General features: G+C 46.4%; 1 protein-coding gene across 1 annotated transcript in view; it reads left to right on the top strand.

Moving 5' to 3' along the window:
• GPC3 (glypican 3) overlaps positions 1 to 24,762 on the top strand; it is a 141,803-nt gene that overhangs the window by 76,667 nt on the left and 40,374 nt on the right. The window contains exons 4-6 of the mRNA XM_069867321.1: positions 9,465 to 9,598; positions 10,941 to 11,066; positions 20,519 to 20,639. Of these exons, the coding sequence (XP_069723422.1) occupies positions 9,465 to 9,598; positions 10,941 to 11,066; positions 20,519 to 20,639 (381 nt within the window). The remainder of the gene's footprint in view (positions 1 to 9,464; positions 9,599 to 10,940; positions 11,067 to 20,518; positions 20,640 to 24,762) is intronic.

Raw genomic sequence — 24,762 nt, 5'->3', positions numbered from 1 at the left:
AAAAAAGAACACAGGGTCTTCCTGAGCCCTTTTTTGACCTTCAGTGGATTAATTTTACCAGCAGCTAATCTCTGCTGTGCTGAGACAGTTTTACCATTTTCCATTTACGAGAATTGTTACGCTTCTATTTTAGGCTCTGCTTGAGGAGGTCCACGGCATCGCCATGGGGAGAGCCTTGTGCACCCCTCACCAGAGGCCGAGTGATGCGCTGTAGGGTTGCTCTGAGCTTAGCTGGAAAACAAATGGTTGTAATTATTCTGCTGAAGTTATTCAGCAGCTTAGAAACCATTGAAATGATTTGGTGAGCTCTGGTGACTCCAGCCTTGTCATTTTAGTGGAAATTGGTCTTTGGAAAGAGAAAGGTGGATGGAGGGAGAAAAAGGTGTTTGGAGCGGGGGGTGTATTTGTATGGGGAGGTTAAGATAAGTAGGGTTATGGTCCTTTTTAAGGGGCAGGTGACTGGGTGAGGAATGATGGGTACCGAACCCTTTGGAGGCAGAAGAGTATTCCTTTCAGCACAGGCAGGGAGGGAGGGCGTTTTATAATGAAAAATACTGTTAGTGGTGTAAAAACCTTTGGGATCATTTTGTTATAGGTGTTTATTGAAGTATAAATCTGAAAAGTTGCATATACCTGCAAGCTCAGTCTGTGCAGGTTGCAAAGCGGACATTTTTTTTTTTACCTGCTTGTTCTGATGTCACCAGTTAAAGCAGTAAGCCTTACATGCTCTATTTTATATAAATATTACACTTGCTATTGGATTGCTGAGAGAGAACTAATTAAGGAGATGGGATATTATCAGTAGATTTTTCTTCCCTGAGATTTTATGAGCAGTAATTTGAAAAGAGCCATATTAAAGTCATTGAGGAACAAGTTAATGCTGCGTTTCTAAGAATATTGCCCTTCTACTCAAAGATTTTATTAAAGAATAAACAGTGTACAGTAGCTAATTGCTAGCTGACACATTGTAATGACTTTATACTTCCAGAATTGAATCGGTCTGGTTTAAAAAAAAAAAAAAAGGAAAAAAGTCATGCACCAACTTTTTAATTATTTAACAGTGTATTTCTCAAAGAATAATTGAATCTCTGCTCAGGGCTGCAGGGGGGAAGTTGAACCAGTACGTATTGACCACATTTGCAACCCATCTGACACGACTGCTGTTAAATAACCCATTGTGGGCCCCGTCTCTGGCTTGCTGGCTTACGTTCCAGACTGATGGCAGGTATCTGTTTTTCCTCTCTAAATTAAGCTGCTAGGAATTTATTTCTCTCAGATTGTTCCTTTCTGTAGTGCCGTAGGCACAAGCACAGCACGATATTAAAACCCACAGAAATCTGTGAAGGAAACCAATTAACTCAGGGAAGGGAAATAACAAGCTCTGGCTTTGCCCCGTGCTATTTCTCATTGCTCCAGCCTCAGGAGCTGGGGGAACCTCTCCAGGCAGTGCTACTGCCCTGGCCTCTGCCTCCTCAGTAGAAGCAGGACAGTCCCAGCCACTTCTCTCCTCCAAGAGAACCAGGTCTTGCAGACTGTGCAGAGCTTGGTGTTCTCAAAGGAATGTTGTTCACTTACTGGTGCTCTGCATCAGGTAGAGGTGCAGAAAGTAAATTTTTTTTGTTTTCAGGTTCTTGGTAGAAACTGGTAATCCCTCAAGGCAATTCCTTGCTTTTCTTCATGGTCTTTTGGGATGGAGTAGATTAAATTGCCTGCAATAGGAGGGTCTTGTAGGGGCCTGCAGTATCAATTGCACAAGTATTACAGCATGCACAATGCACAATTGTATAATAGCAATGTATTTAGCATCCTTAGCAGAAATGGGCTTCACTACTTTGAGTCCAAATTTTCTGGCAAGTTGGATGATTCGGTGCTAATGTTGAAGTCCGCTGATTGACTTCGGATCCTTTTCAGCCTTCTCAGGGAATCGGAGCAGCCATGCCCTCCGCCTCTGCCTTGCGTGTCGTTGGGGGCTCAGGGCTTCACCAGAGGCTTCAGGCGCTGGCACTGTTGTGTTTTTCCTCCTGAACCTGGCTTTGGTCAGTCTAGTATGTTCTGGATTTTGCTCCCTTGCTTTCCCTTTCGCTCTATTGTCACCTTTCAGGCAAGGCTGACTTTTCTTTCCAAGAAAAAAAGCCTTAGTTTGGTTGTCTAAGAAACATCATATTGCATAGATCTAACTTAAAACCATAATGGGTGCATTAGTGTGCTACGGGGCCCTGTTCCAGGAAATGTCTCCACTTGAGAAAACGGCATAAGCATGTGCTCAAAATTAAGCAAATGCTTTTTCCTTGACTCTCCCAGTCGGCTGTGTGGGTCCAAGCCCTAGCTAGAGCACCAGCTGCCTGCCCTGTGGTTTGCTGCCTAGGTCTGACCATAAAAATTGAAATACCTGATTTTATTCAATGTGGAATTGACAAAACACTGGAGGGAAACACTGACTTGAAAAGTTGTGCTTTAATTATATGTCTGGGATTACAAAGGCAGAAGGAACAACTGTGATCATTTAGTCTGACTTCCTCTCCACCTATAAATAACAATAAACAGCCTTTTGCTTAAACACAAAGCAGCTTTCTCCAGTGGATTAAACGCTGCATTCTGGGGACGCCAGAAAGGAGAAACATCTTGTTTGCATTACTTGATGTAGGTTTGAAAGGGCTCCACTCAAGCCGAGGTCACGGTTCCTTTGAGGGAAAGGGCATCCGGCATGGTGGAGAAGCTGAGTCAGCACAGGGGTTGGGGACAAGGTGGGATACAGCATGGAGGTGCCTTGGATGCTGCGGCATGTGTGCAGGACCCCAGGCATCTGATCCTCCTGGGACAGGGTGGCATTCCCTGCGAGAGCAGGGATGGAAATAGAGCGGTGGTCTCACTCTGATTTAAGCTGTTTGAACCCTGACACGGCAGGGGGAAGTGCAGATGGGGATCATCCACCTTCAGCACCCTTAGCACCAAGGGTAGAAATGCTTAAATAGTCTCTTGCACTCCCTATTACTCTTCTGAGCTGCTGCACCCACGCTGTTATGCACACTCTGGGGTAAAGAGGCCATGTCACCGTGCAGAGCTCCAGACCTGCCTGCTCTTGTGTCACCTCTGTCACATCAGTACATGTGGCCATGTGGGGAACACATCCTGCTCCTTGCCCTGAGGAGCCAGCGCCTTCCCGGTTAGTCCTTGGGTTGCACCAGGGCACGGCAAGTGCCTTGGGCAGCAGCTGGGGTCTGCAAGGGCAGCTGTGCTGTTGGCTCCTCTTCCATCTTGAGCCCTCTGTTATTTTTCTCTCAGTCAGTGGTTAGAGCTGTCTCAGACAAGAAATGAGGCTGGGAAAGGGGATCTATCAGTCCTCCCAGGGCCCCGTGTTCCTGCTGTGATGCTGAGCCTCTGCAAAATGTCTTGTGATGCTCCATATGAAGGATGTTATATAAAAATGAAGTTATATTTCCTTCTGAGGATGTCTCCTTAGTCCCTTCTTGGTCTTCAGGAGTTTGAAGACCTGGTCTTCAAACCAGGTGTTGATGGGCTTCAGTATCACCTGGTCTGGTACCTGCAGGGGTCCCTGAGCATTTGTAGTGCATGTTTGAAGCATGTGTCGGGTGTCACGACGGGTGCTGGTGTGACAGGCACTCTGTTATTCTAAGCATTAGTGTTTGTGTGCATTTTACACATTATAGCATTGCATTATTTAAAGGTAATGCATTATTAAATGCTGTTCTCCTCGGCATGGAGAGTAGGTCACTTCCTGCGATTCCTGCTGCTCTGCACAAGTGAATTAGGATGTTTTCTCTTATGTAATCTTTGCAAGGCGCTGTCTGAATAATGGAAATTCTCATGCTATAGAGCTGATTAATAACATTTAGTACTCCATTAATGAGGAATCCTAGTGAAATGTGCATAGAAGACATCTGTGTTATCATATCAGTTTGTTCCTCCTACTCGAGTGCCTGGAACCAGAAGAACAATCATTACTTAGTTAATAATGATGTGCTTCCTAAAATAAAGGCTTGTAAATTCATTTTTGTGCCCATAATCACATTTTCTGCTGTGAGAAGAGAAAGGGAGCAGGAAATAGTCTCTTTCCCATCTTCCTGCCAAAATGTATATAATGGTTACAGGCATATAATAAGAGTGTTTGTCCTAGCTAAACGGTTCTTCACTTCTGTTAATCAGCATTTGTTTGAGAGTGTTGCGTGCAGTTTGTGGAAGGCGATGCAATCACTGGGGTAGTGTGGCAGATTTAAATCAGTAATGAAAGCCCTGGGGAAATTAACAAGACAAAACGTTAACCACAGACTAGACATTAACATATATTAGCATTTTTATTACACCTGTAGAAAGGGTAGATGAGCTTGTTACTACTATTAAAAAGTTTATGTTCTGCCCCGCGTCATTGCAATGTATATTTTTGGTTTAAGCCCTTTAGAATTTAATTAAGCGGATTTCTATAGCAGTGCTTGAGTAATAGACTTCAGGTTCATTTTAATGGTGACTTTGAAGATAAAGAACGCATTTGTGCCCTGTTTATAATGCTAATAATCCGCGTCATGAGTAGCAGAGTAGGTTGTGAAAAAGAACTGGGGAAGAAGCACCAATGCAGGCAGCTGCATTACTGAGGCTTTCAGCCTTACTGGTCAAACTGGGCTCCATCACTGAACGATGTGCAGGGCTTAGCGGGCATCGGTTGGTTCTTCCAAAGGCAGCAAGTTCTGTTGAGATCTGTGGTCGTCTCTTCTGTGCATACCGTAGCAAATAACCCTTTCAGAGGCTGTGTTCAAATCAATTATAATAGTTAATGGCTTTTCAATTTAATGTGCAGCCTCTCCCAAAGGAAACTTGGTGATAGGTGTAAAATGACATACGTGAACTCCAGAAAGCAGAGAAGATTGCGGAAGGAAATCTTCAAAAATGAGGCCATCCCCTTGAGGTAAAAAAAAAAATAGTATGTCTTCCTGGAGAATGGATCTATAAGCAGAAGTGTTCACAGAGAAGATGAATGGAAACTCCATGTAAAGTTTAAGTAAAGGTCAAATATAGCAAGCTCTCCTTTGGAGCATAGTGGAGCTTATGGGCTGCATGAGAAGCAGCAGCAGCAGTGTCTAATGCACTCTCTTCTCTTCCAAGGGGAAGCTGATTAGCTTTTAAAAAACATCTTCTAGAAAATTACCTTTAAGAAACTCTTACTCTTAAAAGTGATGCTCAGATTGGCTCTGAGGATTGTACGTGTGCTGCTTTCCAATCTTGTTCCCAGCTGGATTTGCTTGCTGATATGCAAGGCGAGAGGTTTTTGCCCCGTGCAGTCGCCCTGCCTCATTGCTGGGCAGCAGAGCAGGTTCCATCGGTGGCCGCAGCACTGCGAGCGATGCCGTCTTGCCGTGGCCAGGCTGGGGGTGCCCGTGTGGGCTTTACCTTCCATCAGCTGCATCGAGGCCGTGATGCTTCACACAGAATCTTGTACTGGTTCCCCGGCTGCTTACGGTGCATCAGCATGCAGCTGCCAACAAATTCCCTGCAGTCCTCCGGCACCTCTTACCCTAAATTAATGGGGAAGCGTTAAAATGGGCTGATAGTGCTACTCCATTAGCTTTGTCCCTGTGCTCCTCTCCAATCAATGTTCCCTCTAAAGCAAAGCCATTACTTGGTGTGTGACTCCCAGGGGCATCAGGAGGCAGCTGCTTCCCCAGCCGGCGTGGGGATGGTCGGCAGCTGGTGAGCCCAGGGAGCCGCAGGATCCCCCAGGAGCGCTGCCCGGCCAGAGGGCATGGGCTCACCCTGAGGCTGGAATAAAGAAATGGGGTGGCGCATAGTTCTTGGCAGGAGGCAAAGTATTCCCCTTGTGGCCTGGGTCATGCTGACACAGGGAAGGCTAATGAAATCAGGTAATTAGTGAGTTTGTTAATGAGCTGGGGTAGGGAAATGTAGCTTTGGCTATAATGGTATTGGTAGCTTTGGGGGATTGTAAAAGTTCAGGGCTTTGGGAAGGGTTTGTTTGCCTTGTGTCCCTTCATAGCAGTTTTTCAGTAGACTGGCAGATTCTCTTAAAAGCAAACAAACCCCCAGCCTCCGTTGCCTGAAAAACATACTGCCATTTGATTTATTTATTCATTTCTTGTGGCACTATGTTGCAAGCTGCCACCTGTTCTGAACCACATGTGACATGAAATAAGAGACTAGCAGTCATGGTTCTTGCACTGAATATACTTTAGATAAGGACTTGTGTATATTTACGATCCCGCTGATAGCATGCAGAGCCCGAGGAGCAGAGCCAGCGGTTCCATTCTGCCAATTCGCTTTGAATTTCACATTTATATTTCTGTGGCAGGAGGCGATCATGTATTACTGCTGCTGCTCAATACTATTTTAGCACTTGCAATTAGATATGCTGCCTTCCTTTTGCTCTTACTCTTGCAGGCATCCCACCTTGCCAGAGATGCGGCTGCCCTTGCTCTGCTGCTCCTGCTAAAGCAAGTGATGCTTGGAGTGGTGAAGTGTCTCACTTTTTCTCTCCAGAGTCTGAGGCTTGTGTTGTCCCTTCTCTAACCACCCTACAGTGGCATTTTTCGGGGCTTTTTAGAACTTGGAGCTCGCTTTAAAATATCAGTGATTAGGAAGAGACTGGGAAACTGGGTTCATGTGTTCCTGAGCCTTCAGGCTCAGAAAGGGAGAAAGATTGAAACAGGATTTCTGAGCTGTTGTCCTAGGACTGCTTGTGGCCCAGTAGAGTTTGGCAGATGGTTTGTGAAATCCTTCCCTCCCCCAAAAAGCGCACGCAATGCCGCCCCTGCAAATGAGCAGGCAATCTGTTACTTTTACGTTCTCTCACTTTATTTAAAGTTCAAATCTCAGCTGGGTTTGTCTTTGACTAAAATGTGACAATCATTTTACTTTGACTTTGCAACATGGGCTGCAGGGTTGTTTTTTCCTGAAAAGGTTAATTGGTCCTTGAATATATAAGTAAGTTAAAACTTGGATGCACTGCTCAGACATTCTGACTTCTATCCGTGAATATTTCATCTGCTGTCCCATGTCAGGGCTGGCACAATCCTGGTTGTGGTGCCATCCCTCGCAGGACCCTGTGGTCCCCAGATGCCTAGTGGGGCTGCAGGGATGTGGCTGAGCCGTAGCTCCCATGCTGGGAGCAGAGGGGCTGTGATACCTTCGGTGCTGAGTGGGAGACAATGCAGCCCAGTCCACTTGGCAACTTTGCTGTTTGAAGCATGCTCTCGGGTGGTGCTGTTGTTCGCGCTGTTGCTCTGGCCCTCCTCTCCCATTCAGCATCTGTCAGCATCCTTGGGGAAAAAAAGCCTTGATCCTGAACTTGTTCTTTTCTCAGGGTTCAGTAGGCTTTGGGAAAGGAAGGGGGCACTTTTCACAGAGCTAAGGAAAATCAGAGGGAATCATCACTAACAGCAGCTTAAAATATCTGACCTTTTCTCACTTTTCTCCTCCACTTATGTGCCTGTGCAGAGCGTTGTTGCAGCGATGCTGCTTTTGTGGTGCTGTTTATTCTGTGCCCCTACTCCTTAGCTTTTGCATACTTCATGTTCCCCTGGGGTGGTTTTGTGGCAAGTCTCATCTCGGACCTTTCTGTGGGCTTGGAGTGCACCTTTGCGGGGAAGTTCATAGACCCATGTGGATCTTCACCCTCTCCTGCTGATCTGCTGATTGCAGGGATGGTGGCACCAGCCAGCACAGAGAGAACATGGGACAGGCAGACCCATCCTGCAGTGGTAGGGTCTCAGGTGTCCCAAATGCTCTTGTCCAGGTCTTCTGCTGCCCCATCATTTCCTCCGAGTCCTGGCTGCTTGCATCAGGGGATACCTGCAAATTTTATGAGAGGTGAGTGCTAAAGGAAAACCCAAAAGGCAAAGAAAACAGCCCAAAATGTGGTGTTTGTTTTTCTTACTCCCTTTCTCCCCCTGTTTTTTAAACCTCCCACACGATTTAGAGAGGGCAGTAGGGCTGATATATGCTTCTGTAGAACCTGAGTTTGGCAAAGTGGAGAGGAAACACAGCCAAGGGAAGGCAGCAGAGAAAAAAAAACCAGATAAGGTACTGCAGAAAATGCTCCTGTGGCAGGTGCAGGAGGAACTGCAGGTGGAGAGGGGACTGGTGGCAGCATCACTTGTCACCGCGCTGTGAACCAGAAACGGCAGCGCCTGGCTCCCAGGAGGTTTCTCCTTTACTCTTCATTGTACAGCAGCCTGAACAAACAAACTGGGCTGCTCTTGATAATGAAAGAGGTGACATTACTAATTTATTTGCCCACCCAAACACAAGATGTAATAGAACAGAATTAATCTCTTCTCTTTACACATCAGGTGCTTGTAGCTCTGAGTGGTGGGTGTGCTTTTAGCCTCTGGTGTGTGGCTAACTGGGGGTTTAGTTGGCTGCCTGGGTTTGTGTGGCATGAAGATAAATGAGGTGCTGCAAGGAACTGGCATTTTGTGGGTATGTGGTCCCAAGCCTGAATGAGAGTGTGAGGGGCTCAAGGGAAGAGGGGTTGATGTTAGCTGTGGTGCCTTTGTCCTGGGAATTGGTGAAAGCCCCTTCACAATCCAGCATAGGCAAGTCCTGCAGAATAGCGTAAGGTGGGACAAAAGGCAGAGTTTGCAGTAGCAGCGGTGCCTTCGGGGAGACAGTTGTCCCTTAGTGCTCTCCCAGAGAAAGAAGTGGCTGCAAGTCCATCTGCAGCGGGGACTGTGGTGTCAGCCACAGCGCTGCTGGCTGAGCCTTGGGACAGTGGCCGCATGGCACAGCTTTAACGAGGCATTTTGGATTCCTTCCCTCACTACTGCAGCCGGTTACCGAATCATCTGTATGCTAATGTGCTAATTCGTGTCATTAACAGAGCCCTGTTAATCAAGACCTCCCATGGTATGACTGGGCTGAGCCACAATGCTTGCTGTGTTTTAGGTCTTGGTTTTTTTAATTAGTAACGAAGTGTATGATGCTCGTCCCTGGGCACCTGCAGCGCAGCCTGTGTGGATACTGAGCTGTCTGGAGATGCAGAAAGGAGGTCTTAGGATTTACCTTCAGAAAGGAGGTGTTTCCTAAAAGTCTGGCTAGAGAGGTGGAGTGTGGAGTCTTGAAATGCCGTGGCTTTCAGCAAGGAAGGAGCAGGGAATATCTTGAGCCCCCTCCTGCCAGCATGAGTTTAACCTGGAACAGAGAGATTTGCCAATCGAGCCTGTAGCTCAGGGGGTTTGATAGCCACAGGGGCACTTTGATGCCCCAAAAGCTTGCCTGAAGTGTCCTGCCTCCCCTCCCACAGGGCAGGTATTTGTGCAAGAGCAAGGTTGCATCCTTGGGGCTGCAGTTTGCTTTCAGGTGTCTGTGTGACCTATAGGAGAGGTGAGGATGACAGGACACCAGACCAGCTCATGTGCAGGAGCCAGTGTGCATCTCAGCTATTTTTCTACAGAGTTTCTGGTCCCAGTGCTTCCTCACGCTGCTGTGTTTGTGTTTTCCAGATTGGCCGGTTGTGCGGCCATGCTCAGCAGAGGCAGTATCGATCAGCTAATTACCCCCAAGACCTTTTCGCTGACAAGAAAGTCCTGAAGGTGACTCACATCGAGCAAGAAGAAACTTTGTCGAGCAGGAGGAGGTGAGAATGTTTGGGCTGAGCATGGTGCTTGCAGGATGCCCTGCAGGAGCCATCGTGATAAGGGATGGCCCCGTGGAGGTGGGTGGAAAAGCTTCTATTTCCCTTACCCATAAACTTGCAGCTGATTTTTACTCTGAACATCAGAGCTGCTCTGTGGCTGGCTCTGAAGTGCAGTGAGGTGTCTACATGTGTTTTCTCACCTGGTGCATCTATTGAATACAAGCAAAATTCCTGCAGAAGAGAAACAAGCCAGCTTGGCAGTTTTTCAGAACTGGGCACAGGTTAAGCTGAATAGATACCACCAATAGAGCTGGCTCATGCAGGAGATGAACGAAACACCATTTCAGTTTGCACAGGAGCATTGTAAGCTGAATAGAGGCTTTGATTCCTCAGGCAGACCCTTGTTCATTGGCATATGGACAGCAGTGGATGGTTTGGTGCTTGTGATACCGACCAAGGAAGGACTTGGGTGGCTCTTTGCTTTCATCAACTGCCAGCTCTGCCTGCACAGTCTGTGATAGTCCGATCTGAGCAGAAACAGCCTCCTGGTTAGCAAAAAGGCAGAGCAGAACAGCGCAGGCTGCCTTTCCTTCCACTGGGGTGAATTCTCCTTGTGTCGCCTGCCCCCAGCTGGCAGTCAGGACCTTCGTCTGGAGAGGGAATCCTATGATATCCCAGAGCGAAGAGAAGCACAGAAGGATGGAGGGAGTTGTGCACCCCAGCCTTGTCTAAGCTTGCTCTGTCTGACAGCCTGGCACTGCTGTAAGCTCCCCACAGCTGGCAGGGCATGGGAGTCCCACTGCTGCGGGCACCAAGGGGATGCCCCTGAGAGGGTTCCCAGCTTGTTGTCCCTCCCAGAGAGAAAAGAAGCTGAGAAATAACCACTTGCAAAGGAGAAAACACACTGAACCCAAGCCAGGAGACTGGCAAAGCAGAGGGACTGCTGGCAGCCTGAGCACTTGCTGCTCAGATGCACCCCATGTATGCACAACCTGAGCCAGCAACACGTTTCCTTGGGTGCTGTGAGAGTACGGAGAGTGTGTCTGGCTTTGGTGTGCTGCATGGCTGGGCTGAAGTTCTGCTGCCCCAGCAACCCTTTCATCACTTGTGGGTTTGCCCTAAGGAGCACAAATTCAACCCTTGACTGAAAACCATCAGGGAATGATGCAAAATGCTGCTTAAGGTCAGAAATAAGACTGATGCTTCATGGTTTGTTTTCATCAGGCTGCTTTCTTGTTGTGATTGTATGACTACCTTCATTGATTAAAATGCACTAACCCCATCTTCTTTTCCTCTTCTTTTAACTGAGCACTGTTATTTCCCCCCACCCTCTTTCTTCCAGGGAACTCATTATGAAGCTGAAGTCCCATAGCAGTTTTTACAGCAGCTTGCCAGAGTACATCTGCAACCACAGCTCTGCAGTTCAGAATGACACTCTTTGCTGGAATGGGCAAGAAGTCGTAGAGAGGTGAATCACATCTCCCTTCCCTTTCCTCTCCCAAGCATTCCTTATTTTTTGTTAACCAAGTGGCCCAGACACTGCTAGAAACATTTCCAGAGCCGGTGTCCACTTGTGCTACAGATAAGATGGATGTGCAGTCTGTGTGGAGAGAAGAAGTGGTTGTGTGCTGCCCTCCACTGAGTTTTCTGCACTCTGCTGTGAAAACCTGGCAACCACGACTGGTTTTGGTTGGAGTGGGTTGGTCGTGGCAAGCCAGGAGAAGAGAGCAGCAGCAGCTCAGCTCAGCCATGCTCCTGTGGGAGGGTGCATCGCGGTGCCAGGGGTAGCTCCTCCGGAGTAGCAACGGGGACACTGCCACTGTGCACAGCGTTGGAGTGCGGATGTCTCTAACCTGACTCCGTGCATGGCTGGTGTCCCCTGCCCCATCCAGAGAGTGACAAGGAAGACCTGCCTGTTGGGTTTCTCCTTGGCTGGAAGGAGATCAGAACCATTGAGCTCTGGTGGTAGCACTGCAGCCATGCAACTGAGCCCTGGCTATTCTCTCTGGAAGGAGCCATTCACACCAGAGTCCAGCTCTGTTGAAGTGTGGCTCATGCCCTGGCTGCTTTTCCCTGTCCCACTCACCAGTTCTGAGGATGTCCTGGCTGTAACTGTGTGGTTTATGAAGACAGGCAAGTACAGGATTAATAGCATAAAGAGGAACGAAGTGTTAATAGTTTTCTTTTCTTGAAAAAAATGCCCCTCAGGAATGTTAAAGAACATGAAAATAGAACTTGCAAATATTTTTTATAATTATACATAAATCTTCTCTAATAACCCTACTTTGCAAAGCATCCTTTGCTATTAAGTAGTTCATATAAGGGAATAAATAGAAATAAAATCAGGAAGTGGTGAAATGTTGAGATATTAATTATGACTTCTTGATCACTAACCTCAGGTGGTAATTAGCCTGTACTTGCAATACTGACCTGAAATGCTGAAGAGACCAGAATAGCAGCAATTTATATTTTGAAAAAAATTTCTCAAGCATCTAAGATTACACACTTAATAAAATGTACTTCCTTTGCCTAAGGAAAAATGTGTCCTCTATGTGTACCTATTTCTGGAAAATCTTGAGTTTCCATAGCTTACTGAGAAGTACGCTTGAAAAAAAAATTATTTCCATATTGTCTCATCAATTGTTAATTAAAACTTCTTGGAACAATGCTAGAAACACATCAGCTTTGCAGAAGAGCAGGCATCTCTTTCAGAGAATCGAGGAGGATTCCTGAAAATCAGGAGCATTTAAGGTAATGGTGCTCAAGTGCACCCAACCACCAGTTTATTTCAGTGTTTTCCCCAAGAGGGAGCCAAGCAGCTGTTCACTGCGTAGGAGCTCTTTCCCAAGCTGCTCTGAGAATGTGTATTATGTGTTGGAGTGTTTCTGGCATGTCTACAGCAATTCTTCTGCTTGGTCGATGTGCACTTGTTGGTCGTCAAACTCCAGCTTACCACTTTTTGCAAGAAACAGCTTTTTTCGAATAGCTGCTATTAGTTTCACGGTGCTGACCTGGTAATTGTCCCACATGTTTAACGGCTTCCAGAAAGAAGGGTTTGTACATGTAAAATATACTTGAAATCTTAATGTTTTCCTCTTGTTTTGTTGGATATTAGCTTTTGCAAATCAGATCTTCCTGACTGAAAAGTTCAGCAGGCTGGACAGGAGGAGATGCTCATTCCTTTCACTTAACCTGCTGTGTGTGGCTGCTGTAGCTGGATGTGTTTCACCTTGAGGCAAGATTAAGTTGCTTGAACGTGGACACCACTTGCAACCTGAGACCCCTTTAGGCTTTTGGGACATTCATAGGAAGATCTAAGACCACCCATGTCCCCATGGAGTAGCAGCTGGGGCTCAAGGGAGACATCTTGTGATTTCTATAGCAATATGAGGTGCCCACCCTAGGGATAGATTAGAAAGCACCTACAAAAGCTGCAGAAAGGTTTGCAGCATCAGTTGAAGACTAGGGGAGAGGGACAGTTGGGTGGATGCTGTGTTTCCACATGTTTCCATGTCTGGTGCCTCGCAAATGATTGATAAAGCTGCTTGGACATTGCTGTGTATCAGTGAGCTCAGTGTGAACATCCATATGGGAATGTCTGGGCTTTGGTGATGTTCCTATGGGGCCTGTGGCTGTTTACCTCTCACATCTTTAATGCAGTACCTGAGCATTAATTAAGTTAGAGAGGAGCCTTACTGGTTTATCTGTTTCCTGACTTATCTCTTATGACCAAGTTTGCTGGTTATTCTGAGTTCTTTTCCTACAACACATTAAATAAAGCGTGGAACAGCAACTTCCCTGCCCCATGCCAATGCATTCAAATACTAGATAATACTGACGTGTATCCTGCTATTTGACACAAACAGTCCCTTCTGTGCCCTGTGCTCCCCCTCCTGTGGTTTTTCCGAATCAGTATTTACTCTATCCTGTTTATATCAGTGGTTTTTTTCAGTGGAGAGTGAGCGTGTCCGTCCTCCCCGTGGACCAGAAGTGCTCAATGCCTTTCCACAGGGTTTTGTTTCCCAGTGTAAGCCTTGAACCTCGAGTTTAAGCCATCTTCTGTTTCCTCCTTGCCCTTAACTCCCTCTGCCCTGACTGAACATGGTGCATTCATCTCTGAGGTGGTGCAGCTGGCTGGACTATTTTACTGTGCTTCCCTCATGATGTAACAAACTGTTTCAGTGCAGTCCTGTGAAGACTCTGCTTTACTTGTTGTGTCGATTGAGGTCTGATGCTCCTTGAGTTATGTTTTTGTTTCATCCCTGGCTCTGAGTTTTCCCACCGATGGCGCAGGGTTATGCATGGGGCACGTACACTTCTTGCGTGGTGCAGCCCCTTGCAACCCCCATTAACTTAAGAGCTCTGAGGACCTGCTTGACCAAGGGCTTTCTACACTTTGGCTTGTGATAGGGATAACATGCAATGTCTTCTGCTGATGGGTCAGCATCCCTCATCCTGCTTTGTATATGCTAACATCTTTAATACAATTCATCCCTCATTTTCTTTTACTGAGTGATTACTTTGTGATCCTTTGTCCATCTAACATCTCTGTGTTCAGCCATCTAATGGCAAGAATTCATCCTCCTTCCTGAGGTTTGATCTCTGGGTTGGTAGCTTGATTGCTGTTCCTTTTGTGGGTTTAGCACACTGTGCCTTTATCTTTCAAAAATAATGGCCTGCAAACGGTGGCCATACAAGGAAGGTTGATTTTTCTGGTTATGCACTGAGCGGTGCCTGTGACTTTTGTTGTGTTGTTGCTGCTTGATTTGGAGAACGTAAGCTGTAATGGCAAGAAAAAAAGAAAAGGCAAGAAATTACTGCTTTTCACACTTTTCAGAGTGTGCAAAGAGATATTGTGCTTTTACGTGACACCACAAAGGTTCACAACAAAATCCACATGTGGCACACTCCACCACTTGCAAAGAGCTTGTGAGGGGTCACAGTGCTTGAGTGTTGGAGGTAGCTGGGGACCAAACCTGATGGATCTCTTTTTGCCTCTTTGCAGCTTTCCTGGGCTTGTTAACAGGGGATAGCAGAGAGCTGGGCATGTAGAAACCATGTGCAAAAGCTTACATCTACCTAAGTGAGGGTTGCTGTCATACCATTCCTTGTCTCTGTCTTCATGCCCCATCCTCCCACCTGCACTCACAATGGTGGTGTAGGGTGGTGAGAAGTTGTTGTCCAGCCTCTCTTATCCTTATCTCCATCCAATGCAGAGAAAAAACAGAGGGTGATTCTTGTCACTGAAGTCCTGACCGGATAATTAGCTCATTTAAAGACTTCAGCTTAAGTCAAGTGGGTGTTGAGATACTGAACTCATCTCAGTTTCTATGGGAGTTAGGCGTCTGAATCTCAAAGGTGATTTGAGCCTTATATATAGTATCAGGGCTTTGCAGCATTTAATACTAAAAGCCTATTAAAATGTAGATTCTCAGAGTTTAATAATCTGCTTACATGAGTATATGCCTTTCAAGCTGTTCTGAATAGAATGACAGCAACATTTGCCCACTGCAAAACTTGTAAGCACATTAAGTATTACTGTTAGATACTGCCATTTCCAAATTTCTCAAGACAAACTTGTACATTAATCTAAATCACTCGCATAACTCTTGTTCTCTTTATAGCAGTTCCAAATTAATATATTTTTAGCACCTTGCCAGATTCTTCTTCATGCTAGAAGTCTCAGATTTCCATGCTGTTGCCAACGTACTGTGGTTTAGTTTAATCATACAAATCATAAACAATGAAAGCACAATTGGAAGCAAGAGAGAAAAATTAGATTCTGTAATTGGAACAAAGGAAATTCCATGCCAGCAATAACCCTTTAGTTCATGAAGGGGTTGGTTATTTTTGGCGGTGCTGCAAAATATCTGATACAATGGAGTCCCCAAAGAGAAGCTGTATAACATTCAAGCACATAAAACACAGCTTTGTAGCAAATATAAGCCATAATGAAAGGATAGTAGGCAAATTCAGTGGGTTATTGAGTGGCCATAATTGTTTCCAGAGTATTTCAGAAATTAAGATCATGAATCTTCCTATCCTAAGCCTACTGCTTGGTCTTAAATTTAGCCAATTTTTCCATAATCTATTTGTCTTGAAATTTATTCAACTGAATTAAGAATGGAGGGAGACTTCAGCCTGTCCCTTTACACTTCAAGCTCCCATTGTTTTGCTATGAATAGTACAATTTTTACTGTTCCTAAAGTCCCGTCTTCCAGAACCAGGTGATTCTTTGAGACTTCACATTTAATAAAACAAATCAGCATCTGCAGCACACGTACTGTTGTGTAAGGTGGTTGGGAAGTGGCAACATTTCCCTTTGCAGCTGGAAGGCAGGCATAAATTAATTTTTATTTGAATGAAAAACTTACTTTTCTTTTTCAAAAAGGTGTAATTATTTGCCTTTCAGGATTACTTCCTCTAAATCACGTCAGGCATTGCAGTAACTCGTCTCTAAGCCTAGCATGGCCAAGTAGGATGAACGTGCATTTTACATTCATTGCCATAGATTTAAACCGCATTTGTCATCTTGTCTTCCTTGCTCTGAAATGAAAGCCTGGAAGGAGCTGTATTTGGACTGGAATGACCAAATGTTCACAGGAGACATTTGTGGATGGTGGAGAGGAAAGAAGGGGAAATTCTCTTAATTTGACTGCATATTTTGGCATTTATTCCTGGTGAATGAAAAGGAGCAGGAGGGGTCTGTAGTTGTGCTATCCCCACAGAAGACCTCCCATAATAAGTGTTTTCATCAGGTGGTTGTCTTTAAAGTAATTTTTAGGATGCCTATCAACACATTTTACAGTTGTCTTCGGAAAATACCATGTCCCTAGCAAGAGCTCATACTTGGGGAGCACAGGCAAGGAGATGCTGCTGACTGACGTCAACACACGTCAAAGAGGGAAGTATTTTGGGCTTTGCTTATGAAGTGGAAGCCAGATCGTGCTCATGTTGCAACACAGATATCCCTTTGGTGCAGGGATCCCCTGGGACCAGGGGGTGGGCTTGTACCACTGTGCATATTTGCTGTTGAGTGCCAGTGTCACCATGGCAAAGGTATGTGATGGGTTTCACAATGACACAAGTGTCCTGCAGAATGGACTGTTCTATTGGCACACGTTGAAAGCAACTCAAGAGGGCTCTGAGATTTCTCCTTTGCTGAGCTGTGCTTGGGGAACATGGGAGGAAGGTAATGTTTTGACTTCCCTTTGCAATGGGACCTGCGAGTCCACCAGCCCAGCAGCAGCTTGGTGGGATGCAGGGGACCCTGTGTGGGGTCTGCCCCGAGAGCCCTGCATCCCCCGGCTTGATGGGGTCTGCACAGGCATCTGCCATATGAAGGCCTGGCTGCTTGGCCCAGGCTGCAGGGAGGGGGCCCAGCTGCCATTTACAACTCTTCTGGCATTTAAGGAATGTCCATCCCTCACTGAAGCTATATTTCAAAGCCTTTAACCCTTCGTTTGGCTGCATCCCACATGTCTGAATGCTTGCCAGCCCAGCCCTGGTGTGCGGGCAGAGTGGCACAGCTGAGAGGGAGCTGGTGTCCTGCTCATACCTGAGCGCACCGGGAGGTCGCAGCTCAGCAGTGCGGAGGCAGCATGTCCTGAAGCACCCAAGCCACGCAGGACTTCAGCTCTTTGGATGTAGCACGTCCCGTGTGTCTGCTTCTTTGTGATTCGTGCTCTAAGACATACAGCTTGCAGAGCCCACTTCAAGTGGGAGTCTTGCCGCTTCAAATGACTTGTGTCATCATGCAAATGGTTCAGCTTGTGCCTGTTATGTACCCTTCTACCTGGCCAGGTGGGAAGCACCAAGCGGTGGCACTCTGCTTCTCCAGCATCACTGTTCTAGGGAGAGATCCCTCTGTAGACACTTCCTGACTTGCTTCCTTCTCTGGTAGACTTTCAGAAAGGGGTTTTGCCCACTCAAACCAAATCTATTGAGTTTCTTTGTATAGAACAGTTTAGAAAGAGGGATTGTATTAATTTAAGTAGGCACCAAACAGGCTTGATTCTGCTCTTGCTAAAACCTGTGGGGGATTTATCCTGCTAATAATAGTTAAATCTCTTAAACCACAGGAGACTTTTCAGCAATGTACTTTAAAGTTCCACCAATGTTTTAAATTAAATATACAGTGACACCAAAAATGGTAATTTCTTTGGCATCTAAAACGTCATGCGTCTTGTGGATGTTTATGTTCAGTTGCCAGATGTGTTGTTCGGGTTGTCACAGTGGCATTAAGTGACTGTGTGACAGCTAAGCAGCAGGTTTAATAGTTCACTGCTCTCGATGCTTTATTCCCCTGCAAAAAGTGAACGCAAGTATTTGCAGAGGCAGGCAGGTCTGTCTTGCGGCAGCAGCCTCTTCCCACGAGATGGTGCTCAGAGCTTGTGGTCTCACCAGCTGTCTGTGCTGGAAAGCCAGATCTTCTAGGCATGGGCTGCTGGCACTCTCTGCTTCAACTTCTACCAGTCGCTCAGCTTCCAGCCTACACTGAGCCTCTAAGTGCGTGTGTAAGTGCTTTTCCAAGCTGGGAGCTATTACGTCTCAGGTATAGCTGTGTTTTGTACTTCCCAGGATAACACAACTGTTAGCTGCCCCTTCTCCCTGCAACAGTGTGTTTTGCAAAATATTGAATCCTAACTAGAAACCTCATTGTGGGGAGAGATGTCTCAGTGGAGAACAGAGCTGTTGGAGCTGGTCCTGTACACCTGGGCAGCACCACGCTGCAGGTGAAGTGCTGTGTGGTGGGTTGACTGTGCGGGCAGCTGCCCAGTGCTGAGGAGACGGTGAGGCTTGGGAGACCCAAGCTGATGCTTCTGCTTTGCAGTGACTCTTCTCTTGTACCTGGACAAGATGTTTCTGTCTGGAATCAGGAATATATACAGGTGCATGCTTTTCTGTTAGAGGCACAAAAACCTCCTTTCTCCCATCTTTCCTCTGTCATCTCTTTCAGTGAAGCATCTCGTGGAGCAGTCAGCCTTCAGCTGAGCTGTGTGTGGGGAGCACCCAGTGACGGGGACCCAGCTGGGAATGCAGAGCACTCCTGTACATATAACTCCTGCTGTGAAAAAGCCGTGCAGTGGAAATCAGCCTCAGTGCTGTATTTTAAATGATGTGACTATTTCAGGTCAGGGGCAGATTCTTGCTGCACCAGTATAAATCTGGGGTTGCCTTTGCATCTTCACTTTTCTGACTCATTCCTAATTTAGAGTTTAAGTAGGGCCAACTCCCTATGTATCCCCAAAATCCTCAGTGTGCCCCAGGAGCCGTTGTGGCTGAATGTCCCCATGCCTTTTGCTTTCTCTCCGGCAAAGCATCCTCCCTGAGCTGGCCCCACCATCCTGTGTCCCTCTGCTCCTTTAAATCCCTGCTGAAATCTCGCTTCCTCTGCAAAGCCTCTGTGAAATGGGCTCCCTGTTGTTTTCTGAGCTCACCAGGCAGCTGGGGATGAAGGAGTAGTGGGCAGGGAAGCGGGGAGCTGGCAGACGGGGAGGCAGTCACCAGGGCTGGTGCTGGGAGTCGGGTAAGGACGTGATGTGCTAGAGATGAATCACAGAAAGGAATATACATGTGATTACCCACAGCACTATAAAACCAAACATACACTAGAGTAGACTGATGCTTGGTGTTATCTTTGTGATCTCGCTTTTGTAGGTTGTGCTGGGGTTTGGCAGCATGTGCTCAGGCTGTCAGCTCTTGGAGACAAGGACTTGTTTTGTGCTTGTTGAGTACCGTGGCCCGTCATTGGGCCGTGATGAATAGCAAGAACCCGCAGCAGGAGAAGGCACCAGTGTGCTGAGTGCCACTGTGGTGGCTTCCAGCAGTCAGTGGTGACATCCGTTCACTGTGGTCCTGAGGCCAAGTTTGAGGTTGTTGTGGATGCTCTCATCTCATGTCCTGAGCATCGTAAGCCATTACCCAGGTGTAAAAATGCATTCCTCTGAAGGCAAGCATGCAGTGATCCCTCTGTCCCTCTTTTTACTTTTATTGCTCTGATAAACTTTACCATTCCATAAATTTTGCAGCAGTGACTACATATTTCTTTCCTAATCGCTGATGAAAAAGTTAAATGCAGGCATGGCCACCCTCCTCTGCAGAGCTGCCCTGGCAGGGTCCTTGTGCAGAGTTGCGTCTGGAGATCTCTCCGCCAGCTCTTTATCTGCTTTATGGGCGCTTCACTGAGTTGCACGGTACCCATGTAAACTGGGATGTCTTGTGGTGCAGAGACCAGCACCTCACCAAAATCAAGATATATTCTATCGAAGCGGTTACTTTGATCCCCAAGGCTGTATCTCATCAAAGACTGAAATCAGGATTGTTTGGCAACACCTATTTTCCATTAGCAATGTTGACAGCATTAATTATATTCTGATGCTTTAATTCTTTGTTATTGAAATCACACATCAGTGAAAGTCATTATTTTGTGAGAGGGTTGATGTTATGCTAATCAGCTTTCAGTTAACTGGGTCATCCGACTTTTTTTTTTGGCTGTGGGCACAACACTACTGCTCTTGTGCTGGAGTCTCTGTGGTCTGCCAAGATTTATTTTAAACAAACATGAGCAAGCCAGAGTTTCTGAGCCAGCTTTTTTTTAGGACTCTTGGGTGCAGGTTATGTGAAAATATTTATCTCTGTTGTATACTGTTTAACATCTTCCTTGGTTACTAATGGACTGGAAAGGACTTAATTGTCCTCAAGTGATACAAGTACGTAATCTTGCTGCTTTGCAATAGCAGAGCAGAAATATTTATGGGAATCTTCTGCTTTTTCTTTACCATTGTTAACTATTAGGCACTCTCTGTTTTGGAAGGGGCTGGTGCTTATATTGGGATTTCTTTTGTTTGTGCTGAACTTTAAAGATCTTCTCTATGTGAGCTCATCACATCGTGGTCTTTTCTGTTCTCACTTCCACAGATACAGTCCCCTAATCACAAGGAATGGAGCAAAAGCTCAGCCTGGCAACCATGAGGTGAAGATGAAAGGTCCCGAGCCAGTGATCAGCCAGATTATTGACAAGCTGAAACACATCAACCAGGTTTGTTGCAGGGATGGCTCCAGAGTGGGCGGTTTCCAAATCAGTCTGGCCTCCCCCACGCGTTCTTCAGGCTCAGCCAGGAAACCTGGGTCATCTCCATCTTCTGTACCTACACGTGGAGCCAGTACCACCTCAGCCCTGTGCAGTACCAGGTCCTGATTCATGCACAGCGGTGTGGTGCTCCACAGGAGCAGCGGGAGATGCAGGGCAGCTGCATTGCAGCCCTCCAGGGCTAAACCTGCACCTATCAGGATGCATGGATGCATCTCTGCGGTGTGCTCTGCTGGGCATGCATCCCTCCCATGGTAGGGACCATGAAAGATGGAGCTGCTGCGGTGCTCCTGGGCATGAGGTGCTGGCAGGGGTCTACATGGCATGTGCCCAATGTGCCCTCTGATTGGAGGAGTTCCCTCTGGTGTTGCTTGCATCTGGCAGAGGGAATCACTTATTTTTTTCTCTGTCTCCCTCCGCATCCACTCCCAGTCGCTAGGGAGGGGCAAGTTAGCATTGAATGGGGAAATGGCAGAGCTGGATGAGACCCTTTCTGCTGGGAAGGGAGCTTCCTTCCCACAGTCTCAGACCTGGCATCCTTCTCAGGACAAGCAGTATCTTGTCTCTACCCATCGTGCCAGGCCAGGTTACGACTGTGAACAAGTCCCACTGCTGCCAAGGGATTCGGTGGCATCTCTGCACAGTGTTCAGCTTGTGATTTTTTAACCTCCCCGAGCTCTTCTGCAGTGTTGTCTCGGGTCAGCCAGGCTGGGATTGGCTCTGGACTCTGCTCTAGTCTCTGTGTTACTAAGTAACTTGTAAAGGGAATGTTTTTCAGTAGGTTGATAGCTTGGACCTCTGTACTGGCCAGGAACACTCAGCACTGGGACTTTGCAGGGCAAATACTCAGGTGGTAACGCTCTCTGTTAATACAGCTGAACTGTCCTGTCACTCATGAGAGAGCTCTTACCAGTGGGGACCTTGTTGAGGGTTCCTCTGCCACAAGGCTTTGAGCAGTGTGGGTTCCTGGGGTTAAGCCCAGCTTTGCTGGGTGGGTGACTGGGTGGGCTTCGAGGGCTGGTCTGTCTGGAGTTGCTGGCTTAGCGACTTTTCTGCTAACCTAGCTGTCCTGCTCCCCTGACTGCCAGGGACAGTTTTCATAGCAGTTCTCGGTTTAACCCCTGCACCTTCCTATCCCAACACGCCTCATTAGCTGCCGTGTGGGAGCGAGGTGCGCCGGGGGATTAGGGGTCCCCAGGAGCACCTCGGCACACGGGAGTTGACGTGGGCAGCAGCAGCACAGCCCGTCCTGCCTTCTCAGATGCTTCCCTGCACCGAGCGGTGCCATCTGCCAGCAGCACTTAATTATTAAAAGAGGGGGGTGGAGGGTGGAAAATAGCATAATCAGCTCCCTATTAAATGGGGTAGAGGGCAGGCTTCAACCTGCAGGTGTAAATGATATTTTGCCGTTCGCAGTGAGAAAGTCACGCTGAACAAAACACGGTTATTAGTGTACTTGAAACTGCTGACATAAAGTGATTGTGAAATGCTGGCTGCCAGATTGGGTCAAGTTAGGTCTTTGCTGAACAGTTCAGGCTGCTGAGGAGCAGAGATCCGTGGAATGAGAGACCCTGGGTAAACATTGCCGGGCTGAACTCAGCTGTTTGCAGCAGCAGAGAGTCTTTGTCAGCTGCTGCTGTGGGAAAAATAGCGGTAAGAGGGTGAATGTGGTCAGCTTGGTCATGATCTCTTACAGCGCATCCCCTGCTTGGCTTGCATTATCAGATTGGGATGTGTTATGGGGGATTGTTTTGGTTTAATCAGTGTAAATGTAAGAGTCTGAAAAATATCCAACCCTCTTGTAAAGTTATGTTTGAGAAAAAGGGGGGTTGAGAATAAAATCAGGAGAAAATGAGAACTGATTTGTGAAAATTAATTATGAACCTAGCTATTGCTGTGGCAAGTCTTTAGTCTGTGGTAAGTAGCTTATATACTGGTAAAGTAACTGAGGAGGTCACTTAAATTTGGGGTGTCAACTCACCATCATTCTTATTTTCTTGGCCTACTGTTCTTGCACTCTTCTTCACATCTGGAACGCATGTTGAACGCCAAAGAGTAGGAAATGTGGAAGGACCAGTCCTGGATGAATTACAGTTGTGTTTTTCAGGTGTTGGCTTCAGATCTGGGAAGTGGTGGGGACTCCCAGGATGAGGAGGGGTGAAAATCTCCTGATCCACCACGCTCAAGCCAACAGTGGCTTTTAAGGGTTTTCAAACATCCAGAAACTTTTGGAGAAAACTGCATCTTTTTGAGTGGTTGTAGTGCTCAGAGTTGTAAACTGTATTCTTCATGTGGCTAACAATAAATTGTGAATCTGGTACTGTATAATGAATTCCTCCCCACGTGTTGTGTTGGAGATGCAACCTGGATTTTGTGGATGTGTGTAGACTCAGGAGCTGTGCTAGTCGGTGCAATTTTTGTTAAGGGTTCCACATCTCTTACGCTTACTTGTAGATTTTTGCTAATGTCTGTAATTTGCTGATGACTTGGCTTTGATTTATTCCAGGCTGCTCGTGCTACTGAAAAATGTGTGTTCTTTCAGCAGTGCGCCACATTTTTGAGCTTGCTTGAGTTTGGCGAATGTGTTGTGTGCAGAAATCACGCTCACTCATTAGTTTGTGTCTTCTCAAACTGAATCTGGGTAAGTGAGCACTAATAGATGAGGATGTCTCATCAAGCATTTGCTGTTTGAAATGAGGGTAGCATTTGTGCCTTAGAATAAAATCCACAGGTGCTGAAAGAAGTATAGAAAACTTAATGCAGAGAGAAGGGGAAGTAAAAGTTTGCTGGATTGTATTAGTTTGCTTCAAGCACCTTTTATCAAGCTAAAATAAATACATATATAAAGCTCACTGCATGAGCAGTGTGCTGTTTCAAGTCAATCCTTTCTGGATGAGTTCCCCTCAGTGGTGTCTACTCATCACATCAAGACTCCAGATCATTTTTGTTTCATTGAAACATGTGATTGTGGGTGGTGCTATTTCTCGTGCGTTGGTGGGCAAGGTGGTTTATTATTGCCATATTGGAAGAAAGGATTTTTTTTTTCTTTTCAGTTCTGTTAGATGTCTACCGAGTTTTGATTTGAGTTATTTTTGCTGTGTGCCCAGAGGCATGAACAGCCCATCCATAAATATTAGCATTGTTATCTCAGCTGGGAGGCCAAGGGTCGCCTTCAGGAAAGCGAGTTGGAATTGGTTACTAACTTCTATTCCCCAGAGTTGATGGGGTCTGTTTTAGCTAGAAGGGTTTTCACTCATCCCACATGTGAAACTCTATTGAAATTGAAAGGCTAATACCTGTTAGCACAAGTCTTGCTCAGGTTTTTTGTGACTTTGTAGCATCCCTTGGCAAAAAAAGCAGCATACAAGATGAGCTATTTCCTCTGGTCACTCAATTTTCCTCCCACCATGGGGATGTTTGGATGGCTAGCAGATGCAGATGAGCTTCAAGTTTTAGCAGATATGTGTGGAGGTGGGAGCTGTGGTGTCCCGTGTCCTGTGTCCTGGGTGCTCTTGCCGCATCGATGACCTCCTATTGAACCTCTTTCCAAGAAAGTCTCTGGAGAGTGGACCTGAGGGACGCCGGTGTGAACTTGCAGCTGGGATGGAGGCTGTGGGTACTGGATAGGTCAAGGTGACGCTCTTGGTCCTCTCTCCTGTCTCTCTCTGTCACCAGCTGACTTGTGTGCTCCCTGCAGTGCTTACAGGGTCTGACACCATTGTAATCGGATGCTTTATCCCATTCTTACTGTGTTTATCTGTTTAAGATTGTGCCCAGTTCTGATTCTTTTTAATATTTAGATAAGTTCTGGTGTTTATCATAGGGCCATCTCTAGAAGGAAGAGTGTAATATTGGAAGAAAAAGTGGGGGAAAAACCACCAAAAATTAAAAATAAAATCCATAAAAGGAAACTTAACTGGAGGAGATGGGTCTTTACAAGACTGAAGGGCCTGGAAACATATTGTACATTTCCAGACACTGCAGTTAAGGGCTCATTTAGAATATTTCAGATATACTGGAGTTTGACAGTTCTTTGGTTTCCACATCAAACAATCTGTAATTTATTGCCCTG

The sequence above is a fragment of the Phaenicophaeus curvirostris genome, chromosome 13, assembly GCF_032191515.1.
Source record: "Phaenicophaeus curvirostris isolate KB17595 chromosome 13, BPBGC_Pcur_1.0, whole genome shotgun sequence".
NCBI classification, from domain to species: Eukaryota; Metazoa; Chordata; class Aves; order Cuculiformes; family Cuculidae; genus Phaenicophaeus; species Phaenicophaeus curvirostris.
Note: the sequence above shows the minus strand (reverse complement) of the source record. Positions and strands in the feature narration are given on the sequence as shown.